We start from the raw sequence: 23,762 nt of genomic DNA, 5'->3' as shown, positions 1-23,762 counted from the left end.
TGTCTCCTTAGCATTCTGAGGAAGAGGAACCCCCTGGTGCCAGGCTGCTCTACTGACGCCCCAACGTGGAGCCAAAGAGACTGGGTGGGGAGCCAGGGCAGCCAAGGGGCTTCCCACAGTCACCAAGACTTCCTTGAGGGAAGTGCCGATGGGCAGTCACTTGATGACCCCCCAAATGCCTTCTCAGGCCCTGGCGTCCCGGATGGGTGTCTCTTAGGTAAGAGCTGCCCTCGTATGTGTGTGCACACACGTGGCCATGTGCACTCATACGCAGGTATGTGAACCAGTCTCAGCTGGTTGTCTTGGTAAGCAGGCATGCCCTCCATGACTTGCCTCCCTCATCATCCACGAGGTCCCAGGAAGTCAATGCCCCAAGGCCATCAGCTTGGCACCTGATTTCCAGGAGCCAGGCTCCCTCCCTAAATCCTGCCCCTCCCAACATTCTCTCTATCCTGGCCCAGCATGACAGTCTCCCAGCTCCTGGCCTCCTCATACACCTTCTCCCAGAATGCTCTGCAACTTTATCTGCAAGCCATGGAAAAGCAGCAAGGCCAGGAATTTTGATTTTTTTTTTTTAAATTTAAGGGGACTTGAATCCAGCAGTGTGATAAATGTATCTGAGTTACAATTAGGAAGATATATAGCATCAGAACGCGAAGGTCTGGGCAGCCTGGTGAAACGCGGGCTCTCCAGAGCCCCAGCTATGTTTCCCATTATGTAACCCTGGTCATGGGCAGACAGCCAGACTCCAAATGAAAAAGAGACTCTGGCTTGGCACTGGTTCTATTTTCCTATCCTCATTCGGGGTCAGCACAGTGTCATACAGCTGCAGAGAAAGCTCTGGGGATTAAACCTGGGAAAGACTCCAAGACCAGGACCTGGGTTCAAGTACCAGCTGAAAGCAATAAACCAACTGCCACAGCTGGGCTGAGTTTGGACGCTCTCAAAGTCCCCTGACTCTTTCACTTACTGAGAAGCAGAGATCAAGACCAAGGAGGATTTGGCCGCACTCAAGGCCACAGAGGGAGGTGAGCTGTCCCGCTGGTCTAACTTCTTCTAAGACTCTGGGATGGAATTAGGTCCCCCTTCTTGAGCTCTTGGAAGCCTTTAACTCTGCTCTGCCATTACTCAGGGCTGCCCCTCACGACTTTCCATTTGCTCACTTGGCAAAGTGGGAGTGCCAGCCTTTTCCTCCTACCAGAAGACCCGGTAGGGAGGGGCAGAAGAAGAAGCTTTGACTTCACAAAGTGGAGCACCCCTCCAGTCTGTGGGGCTGCTGCTCTGAAATATGTGAAGGCCTTCATCCTGAAGAACAGAGTTCCCCACAGGCTGCAATGATTCTCTACAAAGAATTACCAACAGACCCCAAATCTCCAAGTCTTTATAACATCCTGCTGCTGACAATTCCTAAAAAGACTAGGCAACATGGGAGGCAGCATCTCTAAGAGGGGAAGTGAGAGGAGGTATGTCATCTGAACAGGGGCTGTTAAGGAAGCCCCTAAGGTTCTGCCTACTGACTCCCAAGTGGCCTCAGAAAAAAGTAGCCAAATTTCAACTGGTGTCTCAGTAAGTCAAAAGGCATGAACCAGCTAGGGGTTATTAGAGTTGGTGAGGTCCTACCCAGGACCAGCAGGCATGGCCTGATGGAATGTGAAGTGGCCAAGGAGGACTCTAAAGAAGTGAAGGAAGGGGAAGCTGGGTGGCGCAGTGGATAGAGCACCGGCCCAGACACTTACTAGCTGTGTGACCCTGGGCAAGTCACTTAACCCCAACTGCCTCACAAAAAAAAAAAAGTGAAGGGAATCAAATGTGCAATTTCTCTGGAAAATAAAAGCAAAAACTGAGGTGGTGTTTTAGTCATTTGACTCCTATTGAAGTTGAGATAGTGAGACCTAAATACAGAAAGAAAATGGGGTCCAATGATGGACAAAGTATATTGTTGAGGCACATGTTAGGAACTACACCGTCAAGAGGGACTACAAGCCGTAATTCAGGACATCTCAGGGATGGGAGACAGGCAGTGTGTCCTGACAGGACAGGTCAACAGGGATGCAAAGAAAAAATAAAAGCATGTAAAAGAGAGACGATGAAAGAAGGCCATTTCCCATTCCTATTAGAATGCCAACATAGTTGAAAAAGTTTTGCTCCCTAGAGAGATGTGTGGGTGATGCAATTCCCTGCAACTCAGGAGAAAAGGGCATGCTGCTGCTAGGCTCGCTGGGTAAAAGGGGTTAACGAAACCTTTAGCATCCTTTCAATGAAATGCTTGTTGTGTGCAGCAGGTAGCTACCTGGAAGTCCTGAAAGAAGGAAGCAGAACTGTCTCTGAGCTGCCCACTCTGTGTTTGGGTAGGGGTGGGCCATAACTCAGGGTGGGGATAAGCTACACCCAACGGAACTGTCTGACCTGGGTCGATCCTGTTGGATGCTGATGCCTGGTTCAGACTGACTCCACACACCCTCTAGGCCCGTGGCAGATGAGGCAGCTTAGCAGCCTTCTAGATAGGCGCCAGGACAGCAGAGCTACCCCTTCACCCTGATCTGGCACCCCCAAGTCTCTGCCAGCTGGACTTACTGACAGGGAAGAGGCAGAAAGATGTTTTAAGTGCAAAGAGAGACTTGAGTTTCCCACAACCCAGTGACCTCTCCCTAGCCTGGTCTGCCCACAGGAGAAAGATGGGATGCCCAGGGTTACAGGGGCTGGTCTCTTGGGCAACATGGGTCCAAGCATCTGCCTGATCAGATCTGCTCTCCCAGAGGGGGAAAGAGAAGGACCCAAGAGGGCTGGGCAGACTCAGCCAGAGAACGGAGCCCCGCCCCGCCCCACTTCAGTTCTGCCGGCAGGGCCGGGGATGGCCGTGGCCAGGACCACGTGCCTGGCTGCAGTTTGAGCCATTGCCCAAAGATGGGCAGCAGCTCACACAAGCCGGCAGTGGGCCACGGACTGTAGCATCCAAACAGAAAACAGACTCTGCACCCCGAGCAAATGAGGCCCAGCATTTCCTGTGTGAGCTTTCCATTTCCTCAGCCAAACAAAAGCCAACTGGAGGGAGGGAACGAGGGAGGCAGGCAGTAAAAGAGGAGAGGAACAGGCCTGATGGCCCTCGGCCCTGGTGGATGGGGATGGGGATGTGTGCGCTGTGCCTGGGGGAACAGTACTTATAGGCCTGACCTCCTGGCAGCCCAGGAGAGGCTACAGGCCCCAGAGGGGAGGGGAGGAGAACAGCGCATGCTCAGCATCAGCTTCAGACTCTTGGAGATCTTGGCCCTTCCTCGTCCTTTTCTTTCCAAAACTGAGCAAATTGCCTAGTCCGCATTATAGATTAACGGCCTGAAAAGTCTGAGGCAGAAAACGTTAACCCTTTGGGGAGTGCCGCTGGGAAACCAGCTGCTCCCCAGCCAGACTGTCAGCTTCTTTGTTGTAGTCCCAGCCGCCCAGCTCAAGACTGAGCCCTGGCTCACCAAGCCTGAGCCTGGAACACATTCTGGCAGCCGACAGAGAACTTTCAGGAGGGATGCTGAGAGCTGCTCACTGCTGTGGCCACCACCCACACAGACGGGAAACTTGGGGGAAAGTGAAGTCCATTGTTGTAGGAGGGGACACAGCTCGAGCGAGGAGTAAGGGTACGAAGGGCAGGATTCCACACAGACAGATCGAGTAATGCTGGGCAGGACTGTCTACTGAGCATTGTCCTGATGTGGGTCCTTCACAAGCCTGTGAGAAAATGGCCAGCCCCAGAGCGCCCAGCAGAACATCCCTCAACAGCAGCTGAAGTCCTTGTGAGGCCCACACAGGAGACAGCAGATGATATGAGCCACTCTAGACGGGGGCCCAGGCACCCATTCTGTCTAACGGGCTCCACAAGTCTGGCCAGAAAAAGTCAGGGGATGTCACCACGAGAGAGCCCAGCTCAGAGAGGCGGAGTGGGGACAGTACTGAGGCAGAAGCACAACCCAAAACACAGGGAAACAAGGAGGGCATTAAGGGAAAGGCAAGCCCTAGTCCAAGGTGAGGGAGCAGGGAAATCAGGCAAGGGGCAGCAATGCTAATGGAGGGCGCGGATGTACTCACTGTGTGGGCACATCAAGGGATGTGGGTGGAGGGTTCCAGGTGTCCGGGTAGCCAAGCATCCAGTCTGACCACACTTTCACACTGGGCAACAGTTCTTTCAGGTCGGGGAGGAAGGCTGACACCTTGATATCGTCCTGATCTTCCTCGTCCTCATGGGAGGACGGCTGAGCTGCAGAGGCAAAGGGTGAGAGCTTGGCCTATGTTGCTGTGGGCCCAGGTGGGGCTTGGGGCGCTGGCACGGCAGCAAGTTCTTAGGGGAGGGAGACCAAGTCCACAGGGCAGATGGGCCCGCAGGCGATGGGAAACCACCAGCACCTAAGAGGATTCTGAAAAGCAGGACAGAGAGAGAACCAGTGCACCAGGCGCCCCCCCGCCCCCTGATCCCGAGAGCTCTCCCTGCCTCCTATGTGGCCGAGGACAGTGTGGCCAAGCATGGACTTCCACCTTAGCTTCTGGCCCAAAACATCCGCTCCCCTCTGGCACTGAAGAAGGCCCAGGCACAAAATGGTGGCATCTGGGAAGCTGACCCAGAGGGATACGACCCACCAAATAATTTATCTACAACCATCCTTGGAAGGCCTAACACTGGCCTAGATTCAACTTAAAAGGGCATAGAATTCTCCCCAGCCCCAGAGATAGATGGACCTGTAGCCTTGCCCAATGACTCCAAGACCCCTGGGCCAAGGCACCTAGAGCACTTACAACGTACTGACCAAGAAGTGAGAGCCTGGGAGTTACTTTCAATACCTAAAGTGAATAAATGAACATATGGAAATCAATACTGGGGCAGCTAGGTGGCACAGTGGATAGAGCACCGGCCCTGAAGTCAGGAGGACCTGAGTTCAAATCTGACCTCAGACCAAACACTTGACAAGTACTAGCTATGTGACCTTGGGCAAGTCACTTAACCTCAATTGCCTCACCAAAAAAAAACCAAAACCCCAAAACCAAAAAAAAAACCCAACCCTCCCTCCCAAGGAAATCAATATCAATTGAGGGCAAAAAGGGAGCATATTTCAGCATTCAAAGAATTCTAGGTTACCTGCTTAGCATCCCATATGTAAAGCCCAAACCCTAATTCCTAAAGGGTTGAGAAAGGAAGGAGACAGTAGGAGAAAAGAAGACAGGAAAGTGGGTCTGTAGAGGGGGTAAAAATGGTGGAAATGACAGGGTGAGGATAAAAGGTAGATGGAGGAAATAAATACTAAGGCAAAAGGGAAGGAGGGCTCTGGGGCTTGTCTGGGCAAGGGCTTGGGCAACCAGAAATCCCACCAGTTAGGGGGCCCCTCAACTGCATACCTTTAGCAGATTCCTTTAGCAAGTAGGTGCAGCGCCGCACTAGCAGGGAGAACATGGCCAAGCCCAGAGATGTAGCTTGCTCCTGGATCACAGAGCGGCATTCCTCTGAGAAACAATCTAAGGAAAGACGACACATATCATCATCTCGGGTCCTGCCACTCCACCATCTCCACTCAACCACCCAAGACAGGGGCCAGCTAGGCCGTGCCCGTCTCACCAGGCTGGCTTCTCTGGGCTGAGGAAGGAGATGAAAGACTATAGTTCTGGGGACTACAGATCCTCACTCAGCTGGTCTGGCTGGGTCTGGGCCTACAGCATCCCCAGACTGGCTCCTACCACTAAGAGGCCATAGCAACAAGTAATCCAGGAACATGGAATCAGTTTTTCTGTCGTAAAGGTGTTCAAGGACTGAGGTGGGGGTGGGGGGAGGTGTGGAGATTTCCTTTGGAGGTCACTAGACGCTTCTTATCTTAACCTCCCTTCTCTCACTGTACTTTCATTAGGGGGTGCTACTCCTCAAGACATAGTAACTTTTCATTCCTTCTCCTAAGACCAAACATGTAAACCTGGCTTCCGATTATAAGCTCTTCTTCTCTTTTCCAAACCTCAACTCTAACTACAGACCAGTGAAAGGAGGCAGGCCTGTCCTACAGCTAGAGTTATTTTGTTGGGGGTAAAGGGGGGGGGTATTTGACCCCCAGACATTTGCGAATCCCTCTTATTCCAACTCTACTAGATCCCTCTGTGTCCCCGGGGAATGGTGATCAACAAAGAGAGTCCTCAACCTTCTTTCAAGAAGGGGCCACATAACTATACAGAAATGAGCCAGGGGCCAGACCTGTAATCTGGCAGCAGCTGACCTAATTATCTGCTGTGGAAGAGAATTTTTAGTCTCCCAAGTACTCAAAGGAGAATTGGCATATTCAAACTCCATCCCCACTGGCATTTCAACCTAAATAGCCCAGGGGAGGCACCTTTTGTCAATTCACCAGTCACACAACAGCTCATCAATAGAGCTTAACTGAAGCAGTTATTCAGGGAGATGCCGCACAACCACAGTTATTCCTAGTGAGGCCCTCCTCTATCTCCTCCCTGTGGAAGCAGATCTGATCAGAGCAGCCACAGCCAAGCCCAAACCACTTCTGAGGGCTCTGGGAGTGGCAGAGAGCAGGCTGTAGGAGAGGTAAGGGGAAGGGCTTCTGGAGATCCACTGACAGGGAGCTCTCTAGTGCTTTCTCAGGAGTTGGAGAAAGAGGAGGAGGGCTCTGTGAACTAGGACCACAGGGAAAGACATAATCCCTGCTAGGCCTTAATGCAATGGGCTTTGGGAGCTCAGCTGCACATCACTGTTGCCTGAGCAGAGGGCAACGTTTTCCTGCACCCAGTCTGGGCTCCCTTCATCACTAACCTAGCCTAGAAGGCAGTGACCATCCGGATTCCAGCCTTGGGAAACAGGAAGAGATACCAACATAGCCCAAGCAAGAGAGTAGGGTGAGGATGACAGAGCCCCTGAAGGGCCACTGGTCTTCATTCTAGGAATGAAGGAAGCATAGAGCTCTTGTTTAGCTAATGCCCAAGTCAGTTTTTCAATGCGGGCATAGCTCTCTCCCGAGGCCACAGCTAAGGCATCACCACTGTAGCTCCCCAAATATTCCAAGTCAGAGAACACAGCCCTTCCTGGCCACTGGCTGATAGAGGATTCAATTCTGAGGCTGTGGGGAAGGGAAAGGAGCTCCTAATTCTTCATCCCTTTCCTTCCAGTTCTCTGTGCATAAAACCTATTGCCTAAGTCCTCCAAGACTAACAGGCGCTGGGGACCTCCCAGACCCTGTCTTGCATTGGAGGCTTGTTGCTTCTGGTGAAAGTTCCCAAAGGAATTAGTCCAGAGGCTGATCAATGAATCCCGAATCTCCATGTCTTCCAAATTCTGGATAGAAGACCAGGAAGTGCTGGATCTCACACTGTGGTACCAGAAAGGTCTTTAGTCTCCCAATTTGATCACATTCATTTGGCTGCACTGGGTCTCTCTCGCAGTACAAAGTCTTTCCCTCCTTAGGCAGACCCCAGCTCCCCAATATCTCTGCTATTAACAGCCCTGTGGTTTCAACAGCAGGAGGAATGGCACCATCCCTTTACTACACCTTTGCACCTGCACCCACTGGTTTCAATAGTTATCCAACGGCTGCCCACCTGAAATGGGATGTGTGAATACTAGGTGAGGTAGGTAGCAAGGAAGTGTCATTAGAATAAGTCATTAGTCCTATACTTTCCCCAGTAAAACCCTAACCCCCTGTTAGCAAGGATTCTTCCACCTTTCCACTGTGCCACAGAGACATAATGTTGTTGTTGTTATTCAGTCATTTCAGTTGTGTCTGACTCTATGTGACCTTGTTTGGGGTTTCTGTGGCAAAGATACTGGAGTGGTTTACCATTTCCTTCTCCAGCTGATTTCACCAATGAGGAAATTGAGGCAAATAAGGGTGACTTGCCCAGAGTCACATGGCCAGTAAGCATGTGATTTGAACTCAGGTCTTCCTGACTCTATCCAATGTGCCACCTAGCTGCTCCAACAGAGACACAATATCGATATCCAAAGACCAACTTAGCGGGGCGAATGAAGGACGGGGAACAAGATGGATGGAAACACTGCAAAAGCAATCCCAGGGAAAAAAGGCCACTTCTGTCCTCCAGCCCTTTCTGTGGGTTGCCACACTGCCAGAGAGCAGGTTCCTGCCAGGGGCTACCAGCCAGCTAGCCTTTCTCAGACAGGCCATGAGGCCCAAAGGACAGAAAACCAAAAGCTGGGACAGAAAAGGCAGAGTCCGTGTCGTCTGAGGCTCTCTTTCTCCTCCACGTCCCTCTCGCCAGTCCATAGCACCCCATATGAGGGAATGTAAGAAGGATGAAGGAGCCCTGGCTCCAGGGGCAGCTAACGCTCTGAGGACCACGGTGTAGTTCCTAGTGCAGACCCTTTCATCTACTGGAGTGAAGAAATGTGGTGGCAATGGGAGGTTACTTGTCACCAGGCCCATTTCTGTTTCATGACAAATGGCAGCTCTGGGCCTGGAAGCCAGACTCAACAAATTCCTACTTTAAGCTGATGCTTGTCACCACTTGATAGCAAAGGGGCAATGATGGGACTCACAGTCTCCCATCATGGCGGCCACTTCTGTTTGGCCTTCCTTCCTTAGCCTCTGCCAAAGAAAAATGGGGAGAAGTAGAAAGAGAACAATTTTGTCTTGGGCCCAAGGATAGCTTGCCATGCTTTACATCTACTGTGCCCTCAGCAGCAGCTCACTCCCTTCTTGTATCTGGGCCCTTCCAGGTGCTTAGAGAGGGAAGCTAAAGTCTCTCTTTGGATCCAAGTCAGGTGGGTCACATAACTTACTAAGAATGAAGTTTCTAGTTCTGGCCTTTTCCTTAACTGGGTAAGTGACCTAGAGTGCCTAATCTTTAAAATGAATATAAGCATGAATGAATGGATGGATGGATGAATGAATTAAAAAACATTTAATAAGAACTTACTATGAGTAAAGCACTATGCCAAGTGCTGGGGATACAAACTGAAAAGCAAGACAGTCCCTGTTCTCAAAGACCTGGCATTCTCCTAGGAGAAGAAAATACACATAGGAGGCTTCAGTTGCCTAATCAATCATTAGTACTTATTGGGGGCATACTACATGCCAGGCACTGCTGGCATATGGTGTGCTGAGGTGCAAAGAGTGAAATAATCCCAGCTGTCATTCTATGTTCTAAAGAGAGGGGACAAGCAGGCAAGGTCTAAGAATATCTTGGATAAATTCAAAGAAAATAAACACAAATAAATACAAATTGGGTTGAGTGAGATGACACTGGCCCTTGAGGGGATAAGGAAAGGCTTCAGACGCTAAAACTTCATCCTGACGGAAGAGAGGAGCTCTTCCATAAGGAGGAGGAGGTTTACCAGAGTGCATTTGGGGCACGATGGATGAGAAGATAAAGGACGAGGTGTCATGTGTAGAGAACAGAAAGAAGGTTGGTATGGCTGCATCACAAAACGCCACGGACTCAGGTCCTATGATGCTGGAGAGAGAGGACCGTGAAGGGCTTGCTCCCTTCTAACCTTACAGAAATTGTGACAATTCAGTCAAGAAGACAACCGAAATGTTACTATATTATTAATCACTCTGCAGCAGGCTGGGGGGCAGGGGCTACAGGAGGCCTCCCCAAAAGGAATTCATCTTAGTGGCCACCTATGCAAACAGTGCCTTATTCCCAGGCCTTTGGAAGGTATCAGAGATACGACATCACGCTAAAGAACACTCACCTAGTCTACCTTCGTGACTGAATCAGAACTGGACTGGCCTCCAGGGAAAGGCAGCCTCCTGTAGGGGGTGGGAGAATGAGGTCCTGTTTGCCTTGGTATTTGCCTGAGTTCCTTTGGCGTTATTTCAGGTAGCAGCAGCCTGACCCAGAGCTGAGGAACTCATTAACGCTGCTAAGTGGCCTTTCCCCTTATTTCCAAAACTAGCCTTTTCCAGAGTCTGAGGGGATGGACTTGGCTAAAGAGAAGGGACGGAAACACTCCCTTCCTAGAAGGAAGTCACCTGAGATATCAACTCAATTCTGTTTCTTCCCACATACTCTGAGAAGGGCAGGTGATCATCACTTCATGGCTCGCTATAGCCAACATGTTACCTGCAAAGGGGATGAGTATCTCACTCCTGTGTAACAGGAGACTCGTTTTTCTGAGAACATTATATTCATGGAAAACATAAACCAACTGTCGTCAAAGTTGTATGAAATCAGGAAATGGAGGGGCCGGGAGAAGGCTGCCATGTGGCCGGATGTTATGTATTTCTAATTAGTGCTATACATCTTTCAACAGTGAGTGTCCTTCTGCTGGGAAACACAGCACACAGCCCTTGTTATTGTAACTGTCAGAGAAGTGCTTAAACAGATAATCTCCAGGAAAAGTGATAAACACATCCCCTCTCCCACCAGTGTGTGCACAACAGTGCTGCCAAAGCAAAGCTGGGCCTGACAGCTCCAGGCTGGCAAGACCTCCTCTTCAGGAAACAGGAAGAGGGGGATTAAGCAGGGCCAATAAGAAACCTGCCCCATCTGCCCCACGCCCTCAGCCCTACTGGGGGTAGGAGCACCGCTGAGCCTCTCCAACCACCCCTAGGACAGGTATGATGGTTTACAGCAGGGTGAGAAGCAGGCCTGGATCAGGGCACAGGGAACAGAGAGCTGCCTCCAAGTCAGGAAGACTCACTTCTGACATACTGGGCATCTTTGGGCACATCCTTAAATGTTCCTTCCAGCAACTCCCCACCTCCTCTAAGGAGCAACGGCAGAAGGACTTTCCTTACCAGAAGCTCCCTAAACCAACGAAATCACAGGGCCAGACAATGTTTGTTTGTTTTTTAAGATTCCAACACCAATAAGCAATTGAACAATGCTCCCTCCCACCTTCCTATCCTGCAGCAGTGGCTTCCTCACTGGGGAATGAGACACAGGTAAATGAAAGGATGTCCCAGGTCAGACACTGAAAGAATGAAAAGGGACTCTGAGCACACTAGGAATGATCTGAGCCTCTGACGAAGAGAAGGCAGAGGTGGCTCGGCTGCTTTGTTAACAACTGGAGAAAAATGCAGACAACAAAACTTAGTCACTGAGTCCCTCCCCAGCCCTCACCTCCCAAAGGGAGGGCAGAGTGGTCAGTTACCCTCAAACTAACACCACCTGGAGGTGATTTACTAGCTCTTATCTCTCAGACACAAGAGTGCTTTCCTTATGAGTCAGCCACCAGTCAGACAAAGGGCTGGCAGAGCTGCTGAGCAACCCACCCAAACCTCCCTGGCTACAGGAAGTGGGCAATGAGAGACGCATCCAGCTGCTGCCCAATCCCCAGGGCTCCCTGAGGCGGCAGCTGGCTGAAGGAGGAGATGAAGAAGGAGGAGGAGGCGACAGGCAGAAGCAGTGGCTGTACACAAATCAGAAAGGAACCAAAACTCTGAGCAAAAGCAGAGCCATTTTATACACACACACACACACACACACACACACACACACACACACACACACACACACACACACACACACACACACACACACACACACACACACACACATCTGTTAAATCAGGCACCATTTGAGCACAGCCAGGCAAAGCATCAGTGCAGAATGCCTCAGGGGCAACTTTCGATGTGAGAGGCCACAACTGGAACTTCTGGATTACGCCCCTCTTTGGGCAACGCAGCATCGAGGGAGAAAAGAGGCATATGTGGAAATGGCATTTCCTTCCAATGGCTCCTTTTGCTGTGCCTACTAATTCTTTAAGAGTCTCCAGAATTAGATAACTCTGACCTTCTCTAGTCTAGGCCTCTTAACAAGACACAGACTTGCTGAAGAGTTGGGAAAATTTCCCACTCCAAGTCACAGAGAAGAACCTGGCCTCCTTCCCTGCTACAAATCCATCCCGTGTACCTGATTATGTGTTGGACACCACGAACAATTAAGCCAGGAGGTAATATACACAAACAATTCTAATGCATGGTAGACTGTGACAAGCGATATACAAAATTACACAGTGCTACGGGAGTTCATAAAAAGGAGAAACGCTGTCTAGCTGTGGGGGCTCAGCAAGGTTTCAGGAAAGCAGCAGCCTTTGCGTTGGCCTGAGAGGATCCTACAGTCATGTCCAGAGTAAGAATGGACCTGGTTTTTAAGGAAACCAATCCCAAGGACCACAGGATAAAAAAAGGGAGCTGAGGAGACTTCGAAAGCATCTAATCCAACACTCTCATTTTAAGGAGAAGGGAAATGAACCTCAGAGGTGCAAGGCCACAAGGAGAGCAGGGCTGGATTTGAATTCAGGGACACTAGGCTGAATGGGAAGGGTGTGGTAAAGGGAAGCTGTTCAAGGCGAAGGAACAGCAAATACCCAGGCAAGGAGGTAGGAAGGTGTGGAGGCTGGCGGGAAATGAACAAGGCTGTGCAGCCAGGTCAGAGCCAGGTGACTCAAGGGCATACTCGCCCTCCCGAGGAGAGCAGAAGCTCATGCACGGCCACATCCGACAGCCTTGCCCAAGCCCTCCTCCCTGCCTGACAGTATGTGTTGGTCCCTCTCACCTCCTCCCCTCTGCTGGATCCTCATCCAGGTCACACGCACAGGGCTCTGGCCTGAGCCCTCTTCTTCCACCACACTAGTTCATTTCAGGATCAGTTCCCATGGATTTAACGGCTGTCTTTGTAGTACGATTCTCAAATATACTGATCTTGCCCTAACCTTCCCACTGACCTTCAGTATCCCATCTCCAAATGCCTGTTAGACATCTCTAACGAGACACGCTATAAACATCTTAAACTTAACATATCCAAAGCAGAACTCACTATATTCCACTTCACCCCTCCAATGACCGCCCCCCCCAAAAAAACTTTTCCTATTACTGTTGAGGGCAACACCATCCTCCTAGTCAGCCAGGCTCCAAACCTGAGTATCATTCATCTTATACCCCAGCTATTGCCTAAGCCTGCTGACTTCAACCTTTGTGACATCTCTTGAATGTGTTCCCTTCTCTCCTCCTCTGCCACCACTCTCGGACAGGCCCCTCATGCCTGGACGATTTCAATACCCTTAAGGCTCTCCCTAGTCTTTCCGGTCCATCCACCTCTCAGCTTTCAAAGTGACCTTCACAAAATGAAGGTCTGACTATGTCACCACTGCTCCCCCCCCAACTCAGTGACTCCCTATCACTCCAGGATAAAATATAAAATCCTCTGTTTGGCACTCACATTATACCCCTCCCCCTACCCTTCCAGTATTCTGACAGGTTACACCCCCTTACACACTCTGCAAACCAGTAACGCCAGCCTCTCTGGTGTTCCTTAAATAAGACAATCCTCCCAACTCCAGGCATTTTCACTGGGTCTCCCTCATGGCTGGAATGCTCTTCTTTCCCTTCTCCACCTTCAAGGCTCAGTTAAGATCCAATCCTCTACAAGAAACTGTTCCTAATCCCCCTTCAGTCCAGTGCCTTCCATCTGTTGATTATTTCCAATTTTTCCTGAATACATCTTGCTTGTATACAGTTGTCTGCATTTTTTCCCCCTCATACTGTGAGCTCCTTGACAACAGGGACTATGTTTTACCTTTTGTTGGATTCCCAGCGTGCAGCACAGTGCCTGGTACACAGTAGGCCCTTAATAAATGTTCACTGATGGAAACATCTCTCTCTCTCTCTCTCTCTCTCTCTCTCTCTCTCTCTCTCTCTCTCTCACACACACACACACACACACCACCACACACATCTTAAAAAGATATGGTTCTATTTCAGGAAGCAGCCTGGGATTGTTTAAAGTGCTGTTCAACTTCCCAAAAGTAATCTTGCCTGCCAGAAATCCTCTTGATTCAAATCTGAGCCCAGCTTGTTATCCAACTACAATATATGTCCACTAAGATTTCCACACATACACACTGAAGAAGTGCTCTCTCCTTCCTGAAACTACTCTGCAAAATTTATACTTACTGATACAGACACATGTTATACCCATTCCTCTTGCAGAACATAAACTCAATGCGGGCAGGGGCTGTTTTTCATCTTTGTCACTTTCTCCAGTACCAAGTACAATGCCTTGCACACAGTAGGCACTCAATGCTTACCGGAAATAAAGTGCCAGATTTTTTTAATGGAGTAGAGTAAGACAGACGACAAAGAGGAAGAAGTCAGGGAGGCAAATTATAAGGCTACCGTGACACTTCAGGCAAAAGGTCAAGAAGGTCTGGACTATGGTCATAGCAATGATAGCAATGGAAGGAGAAAGAGAGGACAGATGTGAGAGCCACTGTAGAGGGAAAAATGACAGGTTTTGGCAAATGATTGCAATATGGCGAAGGGGAAAATACTACTGGCACTAACTGGTACTCCTAAAGGGCTCCCGGAGACATTGAGATGTAGAGGGAACCAAAAGCACAATGGAGTGAGGGCCAGGAATGAGGCAGGAAAATAGGGAAAGGGTGCACCTGGAGGGAGGTATGCACCAAGAGGATCTACAGACTCCTTTTGACTGAAGCTCTGGGATGGGGCCCTGTCTTTCCTGAACAAAGGCACTCCCGGAGGTCAGCAATGCTTGAGGAAGACCTTGCCTGAGGAGGCCTGGGAAGTCTGAAGTGGCTCTCCCTGTGGAAGCCATTAGATATTCAACACTTCATTTGTTTCCAATCCTTGTGTGAGTGCAGCTCCGGGCTGCAGGGTGAGAGGCTCTTCTCTGACGTAATCAGGAAGCAGCTGCAAAATTAAGGAATCCCTCATGACATCATAAAAAGGGTCGATGGTTTACTGGGGAAAGTATAAAAATTAATTACATATTCCCAAGCGATTCCTTCCCCCTAAACCTGCACAGACCCCTCCTAACCCCCCAAAATCATCCAGGAGCCACCTCACCATAGATTCACTCCATAAGGGAAATCATGGCCAAAGAAGACCAATTCTTTGCATCTACTTGCTGCCAACTCTGTTCATCTGACACTTAACATGCTGACTTACACATAAAAAAAAGATAACTAACAAGTCCACATCCCACCTCTTCAATAAGACTGAAAGCTTTTGGAGGCCAGGGACTAAGTCATGCCCCTCAGCATCTGTAACATGCCTGATTAGCATGATTCAGTGCAATGTGCAGGAAGTGCCCATGTATGAACAGAACACTGTGCTAAGTGCTACAGAACAGAGGAAGATAAAATAAAAAAACCTTGGCCTTCAAGGAGATTACGGCCTAACAGAGATGTGATGCCTGCCAACTGCACAAAGGAAGTATGGACTAAGGGCTGTGTTGTGTGAAGGAAGACGCATCCCACAAACTTTCCCTGAGCTCCCTTCCTCCAGTGAGTAAAACATTTCCATTTCTACCTCCCAGAGCACTTTTTGTGGATAACTCTCTAGAACACTTACCCAACATTTTTTACCACAGCAACACATCTTGTGCTCTTATTCCTCATCAGACTAGAGAGCTTGTGGAGGGCAGGAGCCAAAGCCTAGCATTTTCTCTTCCTTAGCGTGGTGCCCTTATTCATGGTATATGCTCATGCATACTCACATCAAAAGAATACTTTAAAGGAATATAGAGTTGTAACTTTAAAGCTAATCCAAATGTGTTAAGATGGCCCTAGATGCCTCTCTCTACTAGGGCTAGGTTTATCATACCTTTCATATAGTACCTTTCATATAGTACAATAGGGCAGAGAGAGAAAGAGGTAGGTTGGGCAGGATGGATGGTACCCCAGAACCTGAAGGACAAGCATTTTTCCACATTTAGTGGGGAAAAGCAAACACATTTCTAACTGATCACTTCAGTTTTTTTCAGGAAATATTTGTAGAGGGAATGGCAATATTTGGAAAATGTAATTTCCATAAATTTTCTGAAAACATGCATCAGTCAAAACACAGACGCCAGCCACTTCCACCTTGACTTTCTCTGAGCTGGGCCTCTGGATTCCCTCTGCTTGATGTTCTTGTCAAAGCAACTTCTGCTGGATCCCCTGCTGCCTAACACATCACCCCATCCTGGGCAGAGATACTGCCAGAGCCACTGTCAGACATGATCTGAGCTACAACCTAAAGAAGAGGGCCCATGACAGATCTCTCTCTCTCTCTCTCTCTCTCTCTCTCTCTCTCTCTCTCTCTCTCTCTCTCTCTCTCTCTCTCTCTCTCTCTCCTCTGCCTCTGTCTGTCTGTCTGTCTTCATCATCTCCTTATGGAAGGACTAAAGTGAGCATCTTGGGTTTGTGAGATTGAATTTGACCTGAAGATTATGCCGCTAAGCTGTGGGACTTAGCTCCAAAGCTGCTTATTAGAGTTCTTGAGAAACTTGGCTTCCTCCCAAAATTGGAATGTAGGAGAGGGTGGCTATCAGGAGACCACTACAGACTGTCAGGTCCTCAATCACAGCAAGCAGAGCAAGTTCCTAGTCAAATTCCACGCTGAAGCCAGACTTCAAAACTTCACAGTGGATGTTCTTTACAGTGGGAGAGGTGATATGAACCCAGCAGCCACCAATGAGTAAAGTTTTTACTGTGATAATACAGATAAATAAAATATGGTTCTGTCCCTTCTCATAGAGACAGGCAAAGACCAGGTAGCCAATGCAAATCGCTTGAAACCAGCTGGTGCAAAAATTCAGGAGTACTTCAGTCTTGCAGTAAAAGTAAAGGAGAGATAATGCCTAGAGCCAGACAGATTCAGAGAAAGACTCTTTGATATGACAGGTACTGCTGAGCAAAGAAGCACTGGGCTTCCAATTCAACAGATTAATTTTCTCTTCTTTTTATGGCTTCCCGAAAAATCATGAAGCAGGTCTACCAGAGTTTTCCAAACTATAAAGAATAAAATGCAAAGAATAAAATAAATCCCGAATAGCTGAGCATAAACTATAGCCAGGTCGAAAGGGAGGCAGAGACCTCCAAGTTATAAGGACTCATATTCAGGAAGCTTCCAGCATACAAAGGAAATGACTGCTGCTGGAGAACAAGTCTGATTCAGAATGAAAAGTCATACTGATGCAAAACCTGAGTTTATGTCAAGTATCTGGATCTGGTCAATCAATGTATTGTTTTGAAGCTCTTCCAGAAACTTAGCCCAAAGTCATTCTTAAATGTTTTATGGATGAAATCAATGCCAAAACTAGATTGAGCGATCATTTCATCCCTCCTCTACCTACACCAATCCTGGTGTATGGTGCTATCTGGAATGGAAAATGAAGAATATGGTGCCTAAAACTAGTTACCCGAGTTTTGTAGGAGCTGGTTGAGATTTTAAAAAGAATATTCTACTTTTCCTTTAATCTATGTCCCCCAACATTTATAAATATCATCACCCTGGTCAGCTCCATCATCAGACTGATGACCTATTTGCAGGCCTTGTATTAGGTGATCCTGAAAGATAATAAAGAGGCAACTTCCAGATTAGATGGCAATGTTAACTATGGTCCTAATACCTAAACCAGGGAGAGATAAATCAGATACAGAAAACTACATACTGATATTCCTAATGAATATCAATACAAAAATATTGAATAAAACATTAGTAAAGTGGTCATAGGAACATATTAAAAAGATAACATATTATGACTAGGGTGGACTTACTGCATAAATACAGAGTCGATTCAACATTAGGACAACTGCCAACATACTAAACCATGCTAATAGCAAAAAAAATTTTTTTAAATCAAATGATTATATCAAGAGGTGCAAAAAATATAACACCTTTGTGTTAAGAAGATTAAAAAGCACAGAACTTAATGGATCTTTTCTTAACATGGAAATTTTCAATATAAAGTTTTATTTCCTTAAAACCAAGAATTAGCATTATCTGTAATGGAGAAATATTAGAGAGATTTCCAAAACAATGAGGGATAATGCAAGAATGTCCAGTCACTATTGTTTTTATATGGTTATAAATATGTCACCTATATAATAAGACAAGAAAAAGAAACTGAGAGAGTACGCATAGGCCAAGAGGAAATAAAATTGCTAACAGGTAACATGATGGTTTACTTAGAGTACCAAAGAGTCAACTAAAAAATTAATAACTTCAGTAGAGAAGCAGGATATGAAGCAAATTCACAAAAATCATCAGCCTTTGCTTATATTACCAAGAAAACCCAGCAAGGTGAGATTAAAAAAAATTATATTTAAAATAACTACATAAAGTATAAACTATCTGGGAATCCAGTCACTAAGACACACATAGGAATTATAAGAATACAATTACAAAACACTATAGAAACCAACAGACCTAAAAATTGGAGAGATATAAACTGCTTTGGGTTTGGGCTTTGCCAACATAACAAATACAGCAATACTACCTAAATTAATTTACAAACTCTGTGCCATACTAATCAGCATGCCAAAGAGTTACGTTATAGAAATAGAAAAAAAATAACAAAATTAATCTAGAGGAACCAAAAGTCAAGAATATCACAGAGAAATAATGGAAAAAAGTGAAGAGGAAGGCATCCAGCAGTATTCAAAACCATATTTCTACAAAGCAGTAACCACCAAAATTATTTATGTTAGTTTAAAAAAAATAGAAAAATTTACCAGTAGAATAAACTGGGCACACCGACACTCAGAAGCGACCCAACGTAGAAGTGCAACGTTCTACAACCCTGAGAATACGAACAAGTCAAGTAAGGACTCGCTGCTCAACACAAACTGCGGAAGGGCTGGGAAGCGCTCTGGGTGAAACTGAGGCTGGACCAACGCCTCACACCACACACCACTGTGAGCTCCAAAAGGATGCAGAAGCTAGACGTCCAAGCTCACGTCAGAAGCAAAGGTGGAGAAAAGACACCTTTTTCAACTGGGACGGGGGAAGAATTCTTAATAAAACAAGAGACAGAGAAGATGACAGGAGATAAAATTTTAAAGTTTTTGCACAAACAAAATCCGTGCAGTTAGAATCACAAGAGAAACAGTTAACAGGGGAAAAAAAAATCCTGCCACAAATTTTCTCTGATAAAGAACTAGTATCAAGATTTACAAGGAATACATACAAACACACAAAAATGAGAGCCATTCCTAAATGGACACATGATCAAAGGGCGAGAGGGAAGTTCTCAAAAGAAGGAAGGCACCATACCAAATAATAACCGCCACACAAAAATGTTCCAAATCACTAATAATAAGAGAAATGAAGATCAGAACAATTCCGAAATTCTACCTCATATCTAACACATTGGTGAAGATGCCCCCAAAATGAAATGACAAATGTTAGAGTGACTCTGAGGGAGAGGCACGCTAATGCACTGTTGGAAGAGCTCTGAAGTAGTCCAACCACTCCAAAAACCAATTTGGAACCATATTCTAAAAGTCACACTAACCTGTGCATACTCTTTAAATTAAAGACACTACCACTGGGCTTATGCCACAAAGAAATCAATGAGGGAAAGGACACCACTTCTCTCCCTTCCGCCAACAAAATATTTATAGTATCACTTTTTCTGGTAGCAAAGAAATGGAAATTCAAGGAGGGATGACATCGATTGGGGAATGGATGAATAAATTATGGTATATGAATGTAATGGATGTTATTGTGAAATAAAAATAACAAAATGGACAGATTCGGATAAACCTGGAGGGACTTGTATGAACTAAAGGAGAGAGAAGAGATCAGGACGAGAAAAACAATGTGAACAATGACAACATCACAAAGGAAGATAATTACGAATTACCTGTGATCAATACAATGACCAATTATAATTCCAGAAGACTGATGAAACCTCATGCTTTCTATCTCTTGACACAGAAGTGGATGGATGAAAGGTACAGAATGTGACACATGTAGAAACAGCCAATGTGTGAATTTATTTTTCATGATTATATATATTCATTATGATGGAGGGTTTTTCTTTTCCTTTTTTTTGGGGGGGGGATGGAGTAAGGAGAGTTGTCTATATGCAAAACAAGCTATATGTATTGGAGAGAAAAACCAAACTGCACATAATAAAAGTTTAAAGTTACACAAATAACTCCCCTCCCCTCTTTTTTGTATATTGAAATGGTCAGATTTGTTAACATTTATTAAGTTAATAATCAAAAAGAAATTTTTTAAGAGATAGAAAAGAACTGGAAAGCATGTTATTTGTACAGTAAGTATTCAATATAACAAAAACCAACCATTTCCAAATATATCTTTTCCCTCTAGAGCCATCTCTTGTAATGAAAAAAATGAAGAGAAAAAAACAGTTCAGTCATCAACTGAGTCTGGCAGTGTATGAAATAGTCCATACCCCAAATCCCCCCACTTCCGCAAAAAAGGGAGGGAGCTGACTTTTCTCCTCTCTGCTATGGGGTCCAATTTGATCATTATAATGACAGCATTGAGTTTTGTCAACAAACATTCATTAAGCTATGCATCAGGGACCAGGCTAGGCACCAGAGAGAGACAGAAAATGAACATGCCACCAAAGAGCTGACATTCTCTTCTACAAAATGAGCACTACCCTGGCTATTTACAAATAACTGATGGCTCGACAGAAAAGTCAGGGAGCAGAAGCCATCAAGGAACAAAGTTAAGGGGGTACCAATCACAAAGCAATGTTGAATGCTTATGGAAATGAATCGAATACCCCTGAAATTATAAGTAAATATAAGCCAATAGGACAAAGAAATTTGATGTGCATACATTTTCAAACAAGTATCTAGTGAGATTTCATTTAAGAAAAACTCATCTCTCAAAATCTGAATGAGAAGTGACATTAAAAGGACACCTAATCTGAACCTTACCCATCACCAATCTACCCTATCACCATGAAATGAGGGGCTAGGGAGTAGACATCCAGCTTCCACTTGAAGACCTCAAGTAATAGGGTGCTTGCTAGCCCATGAAGTATCCCATTCCACTTTTCAAACAGTTCTAATTATCAAGAAGTTTTTCTTTATAATGAACAGAAATCAGATTCCGTGACCAAATACTCATCCACAAAGAAGAGTGCCAGAGGTGGGCACAGGGTACATAATAAAAAGGATATCAGCGTATGATTATGAGGGTTGCTCCCTTGTCTAATATTGGCTAGGGTGCCAGAGGGCCTAGAGAGGACCCGCATCAGTTATAGGCTGCAAGAACCAGAGCTAAGCATGTAATGCTGACAGCCTTCCATACGTGCTACTTTGCAGAAATCCTTAATTTTATGCCATTGCTCACTGTTTAAAGACTAGTAGAAATGTTACCCTCTTTTGGCTAACGTCCCCTTCCTCCTCCTTCTCACTGCTGTCCTCAATACTGCTCATGGGGATTATCACAATAGCCTCTTAGCAGGTCTTCCTACCTTTATTCACTCTACCGCCTCCAATATCTCCTCCGGACCGCTACCAAACTGATCTTCCTTACAGACAAATCTGGTTGTGCCACCCCTTTCAAAAACTGTTAGTGGCCCACCAAAATACAAAGTCCTCTGCCTGTCGCTTAAGGCCTATGCAATGCTGGATCACCTCCAAGATCAAAGAATCCACATAGAAAGGAAAATCAAGAGGCCACCTACTCCAACTTATACCAGATCAAGAATAGCCTCTGCCAGACCCCGGGCAGGTGGTCCCCTAGCCTCTACTGACTGTGACACGTTAGCCTCTCAGTAACTTCTGCCACTGTCCCTGGTTCAGCCCTCTGGGGCCACAAGAGCAAGGCTCACTTCTTTGTCATATGATGGCCCCTATAAACACTCTCACGGGCCCATGCCAAATTTTCTTTCTGAGCAAATTCCACTCTGGACCTAACGCCCCCTCCCCCAAAAGAATATAAATTTCTTGGGAGCAGAGACACTTCCTTGGTTATACTCATATACCCAGCAAATAGCACAATAAGGTGTATGTTGTAGGTCCTCATAAATAACAATAGACGTGTACTAGACATTTCAGTGACATCTCGGGGAAATGAGATAAAGCTCCAGAGCTCTAGTGACTCCCAAGTGCCTCAAAATCAAATGGCATTTGAGCCCTTCACAACTTGGTTCAGGCCTCTTCTCCCAGAATCCCCTTTACTTGGCCCACCTGCTATCCCGTCTCCCACTGTAATTCACTCCAATCGGTCTCTGGGGCTCTGAACTGGTTGTGCCCCTTCCCAGTAAGGAGCTTTCAACTTACCTCTGCCCCTTAGAGAGTTCTCAGTGTCCTCTAAAGCTCAGCTCACACGCCTTTTCTGATGCCTGCCTCACAAAACTCTCTTATTTTTTCAATAGATTTTGCATGGACTTTTATGTGCACATGTTGTTTCCTTCAACTGACTATCAGCATAAGGCGGGCAGGGAGCCAAAGCCAAACACTGAGCCTGGCATGGTGTAGAGAATCAATAAAGACTTGCTGATTCATCATTCATCACACATTTAACAAATATTCCACCTATACTTTCATCCAAGTATTTTAGAAAGATGTGGAACAGTATAAGACAAGGGAAGAACTCTTCATCCCCCCTAGGTCACCAACAGTCCAGTAACCAACACTCAAATGGATTTAGTCAACCAGGTTGGAATCCACCTCAATGGATGCATCTCTCCATATTGTCTGACAAACTGTAGAGTGCTCTACAAAAAAGTTTTTTTTTCCTCTATAAAATTAATCAACCAGAATTTGATAAATCCAAAGATCCAAGCTTCTGGGACAAGAACTATTTGGCAAAAAATGCTAGGAAAACTAGAAAACAGTGTGGCAGAAACTAGGTATAGACCAATATCTCACACCATATACCAAGATAAGGTCAAAATGGGCACTTTGGGATTTAGACATAAAGGATGATATCATAAACAAACTATGGGAGCATGGAAAATTTTACCTGTCAGTTCTATGGAAAAGGGAAGAATTTATGACCAAATAAAGGGATAGAGAAGAACATAGGATGTAAATTGGATACTTTTTATAACATTAAATTAAAATTTTGTACAAACAAAACCAATGCAGCCAAGGTTAGAAGGAAAGCAAGAAACTGGCGGAAAAATTTTATAGCAATCCCTCTGACAAAGGCCTCATTTATCAAATACATAAGAGAACTGAATCAAATATAAAAGAACACAAGCCATTCTCCAATTGATAAAATGGTCAAAGGATACAAACAGAAGAAGAAAAAATCAAAACTATCTATAGTCATATGAAAAAATGCTCAATCACTATTGATTAGAGAAATGAAAATTAAAACAACTCTGAGATGAGATACCACCTCATGCCTATCAGATTGGCTAATATGATAGAAAAGAAAAATGATAAACGTTGGAGGGGATATGGAAAAATTGGGACACTAATTCACCGTTGGTGGAGCTGTGAACTGATTCAATCATTCTAAAGGGCGATTTGGAACTATGTCTGAAGGGCTATAAAACTGACCCAACAATACTACTACTAGGTCTGTATCCTAAAAGAAAACAGAAAAGGACCTACATATACAAAAAATATTTATAGCAGCTCTTTTTTTGTGGTGGAAAAGAACTGGAAATTGAGGCGATGCCCACCAACTGGGGAATAGCTGAACAAGTAGTAGAGTATGATTGTGATGGAATACTACTGTGCTATAAGAAATGATGAGCAGGAAGGTTTCAGAAAAACGAAGTCATGCAACAGGAGAACACTGCACACAATAACAGCAACACTGTACAATGACTAACCGTGAATGACTTAGCTATTCTGATCAACACAATGATGTAGGACACTTCTGAAGAACTTATGATGAAAAATGCTATCTACCTCCAGAGAGAACTGATGAAGACTGAGTGCAGACTGAAGCATAATTTTTTCACTTTCTTTTTCTTTTCCTTTTGCAACATGGCTAATACAGAAATATGTTTTGCATGATTTCACATGTATAATTGATATCACATTCTTGCCTTTGCAATGGGTGAGAGGGAGGGAGAGAATTTGAAACTCACAT

At 45.9% G+C, this 23,762-nt stretch overlaps 1 protein-coding gene across 1 annotated transcript in view; it reads right to left on the bottom strand.

The window, feature by feature from the left end:
* SMG6 (SMG6 nonsense mediated mRNA decay factor) overlaps positions 1 to 23,762 on the bottom strand; it is a 172,480-nt gene that overhangs the window by 83,262 nt on the left and 65,456 nt on the right. The window contains 2 exon segments of the mRNA XM_021007027.2: positions 4,072 to 4,240; positions 5,371 to 5,487. Of these exon segments, the coding sequence (XP_020862686.1) occupies positions 4,072 to 4,240; positions 5,371 to 5,487 (286 nt within the window).

Source organism: Phascolarctos cinereus, unplaced genomic scaffold (genome assembly GCF_003287225.1).
Source record: "Phascolarctos cinereus isolate Bilbo 61053 unplaced genomic scaffold, phaCin_HiC Scaffold_5;HRSCAF=322, whole genome shotgun sequence".
In the NCBI taxonomy this organism is placed as follows: domain Eukaryota; kingdom Metazoa; phylum Chordata; class Mammalia; order Diprotodontia; family Phascolarctidae; genus Phascolarctos; species Phascolarctos cinereus.
This window is presented reverse-complemented; position numbering and strand designations above follow the sequence as displayed.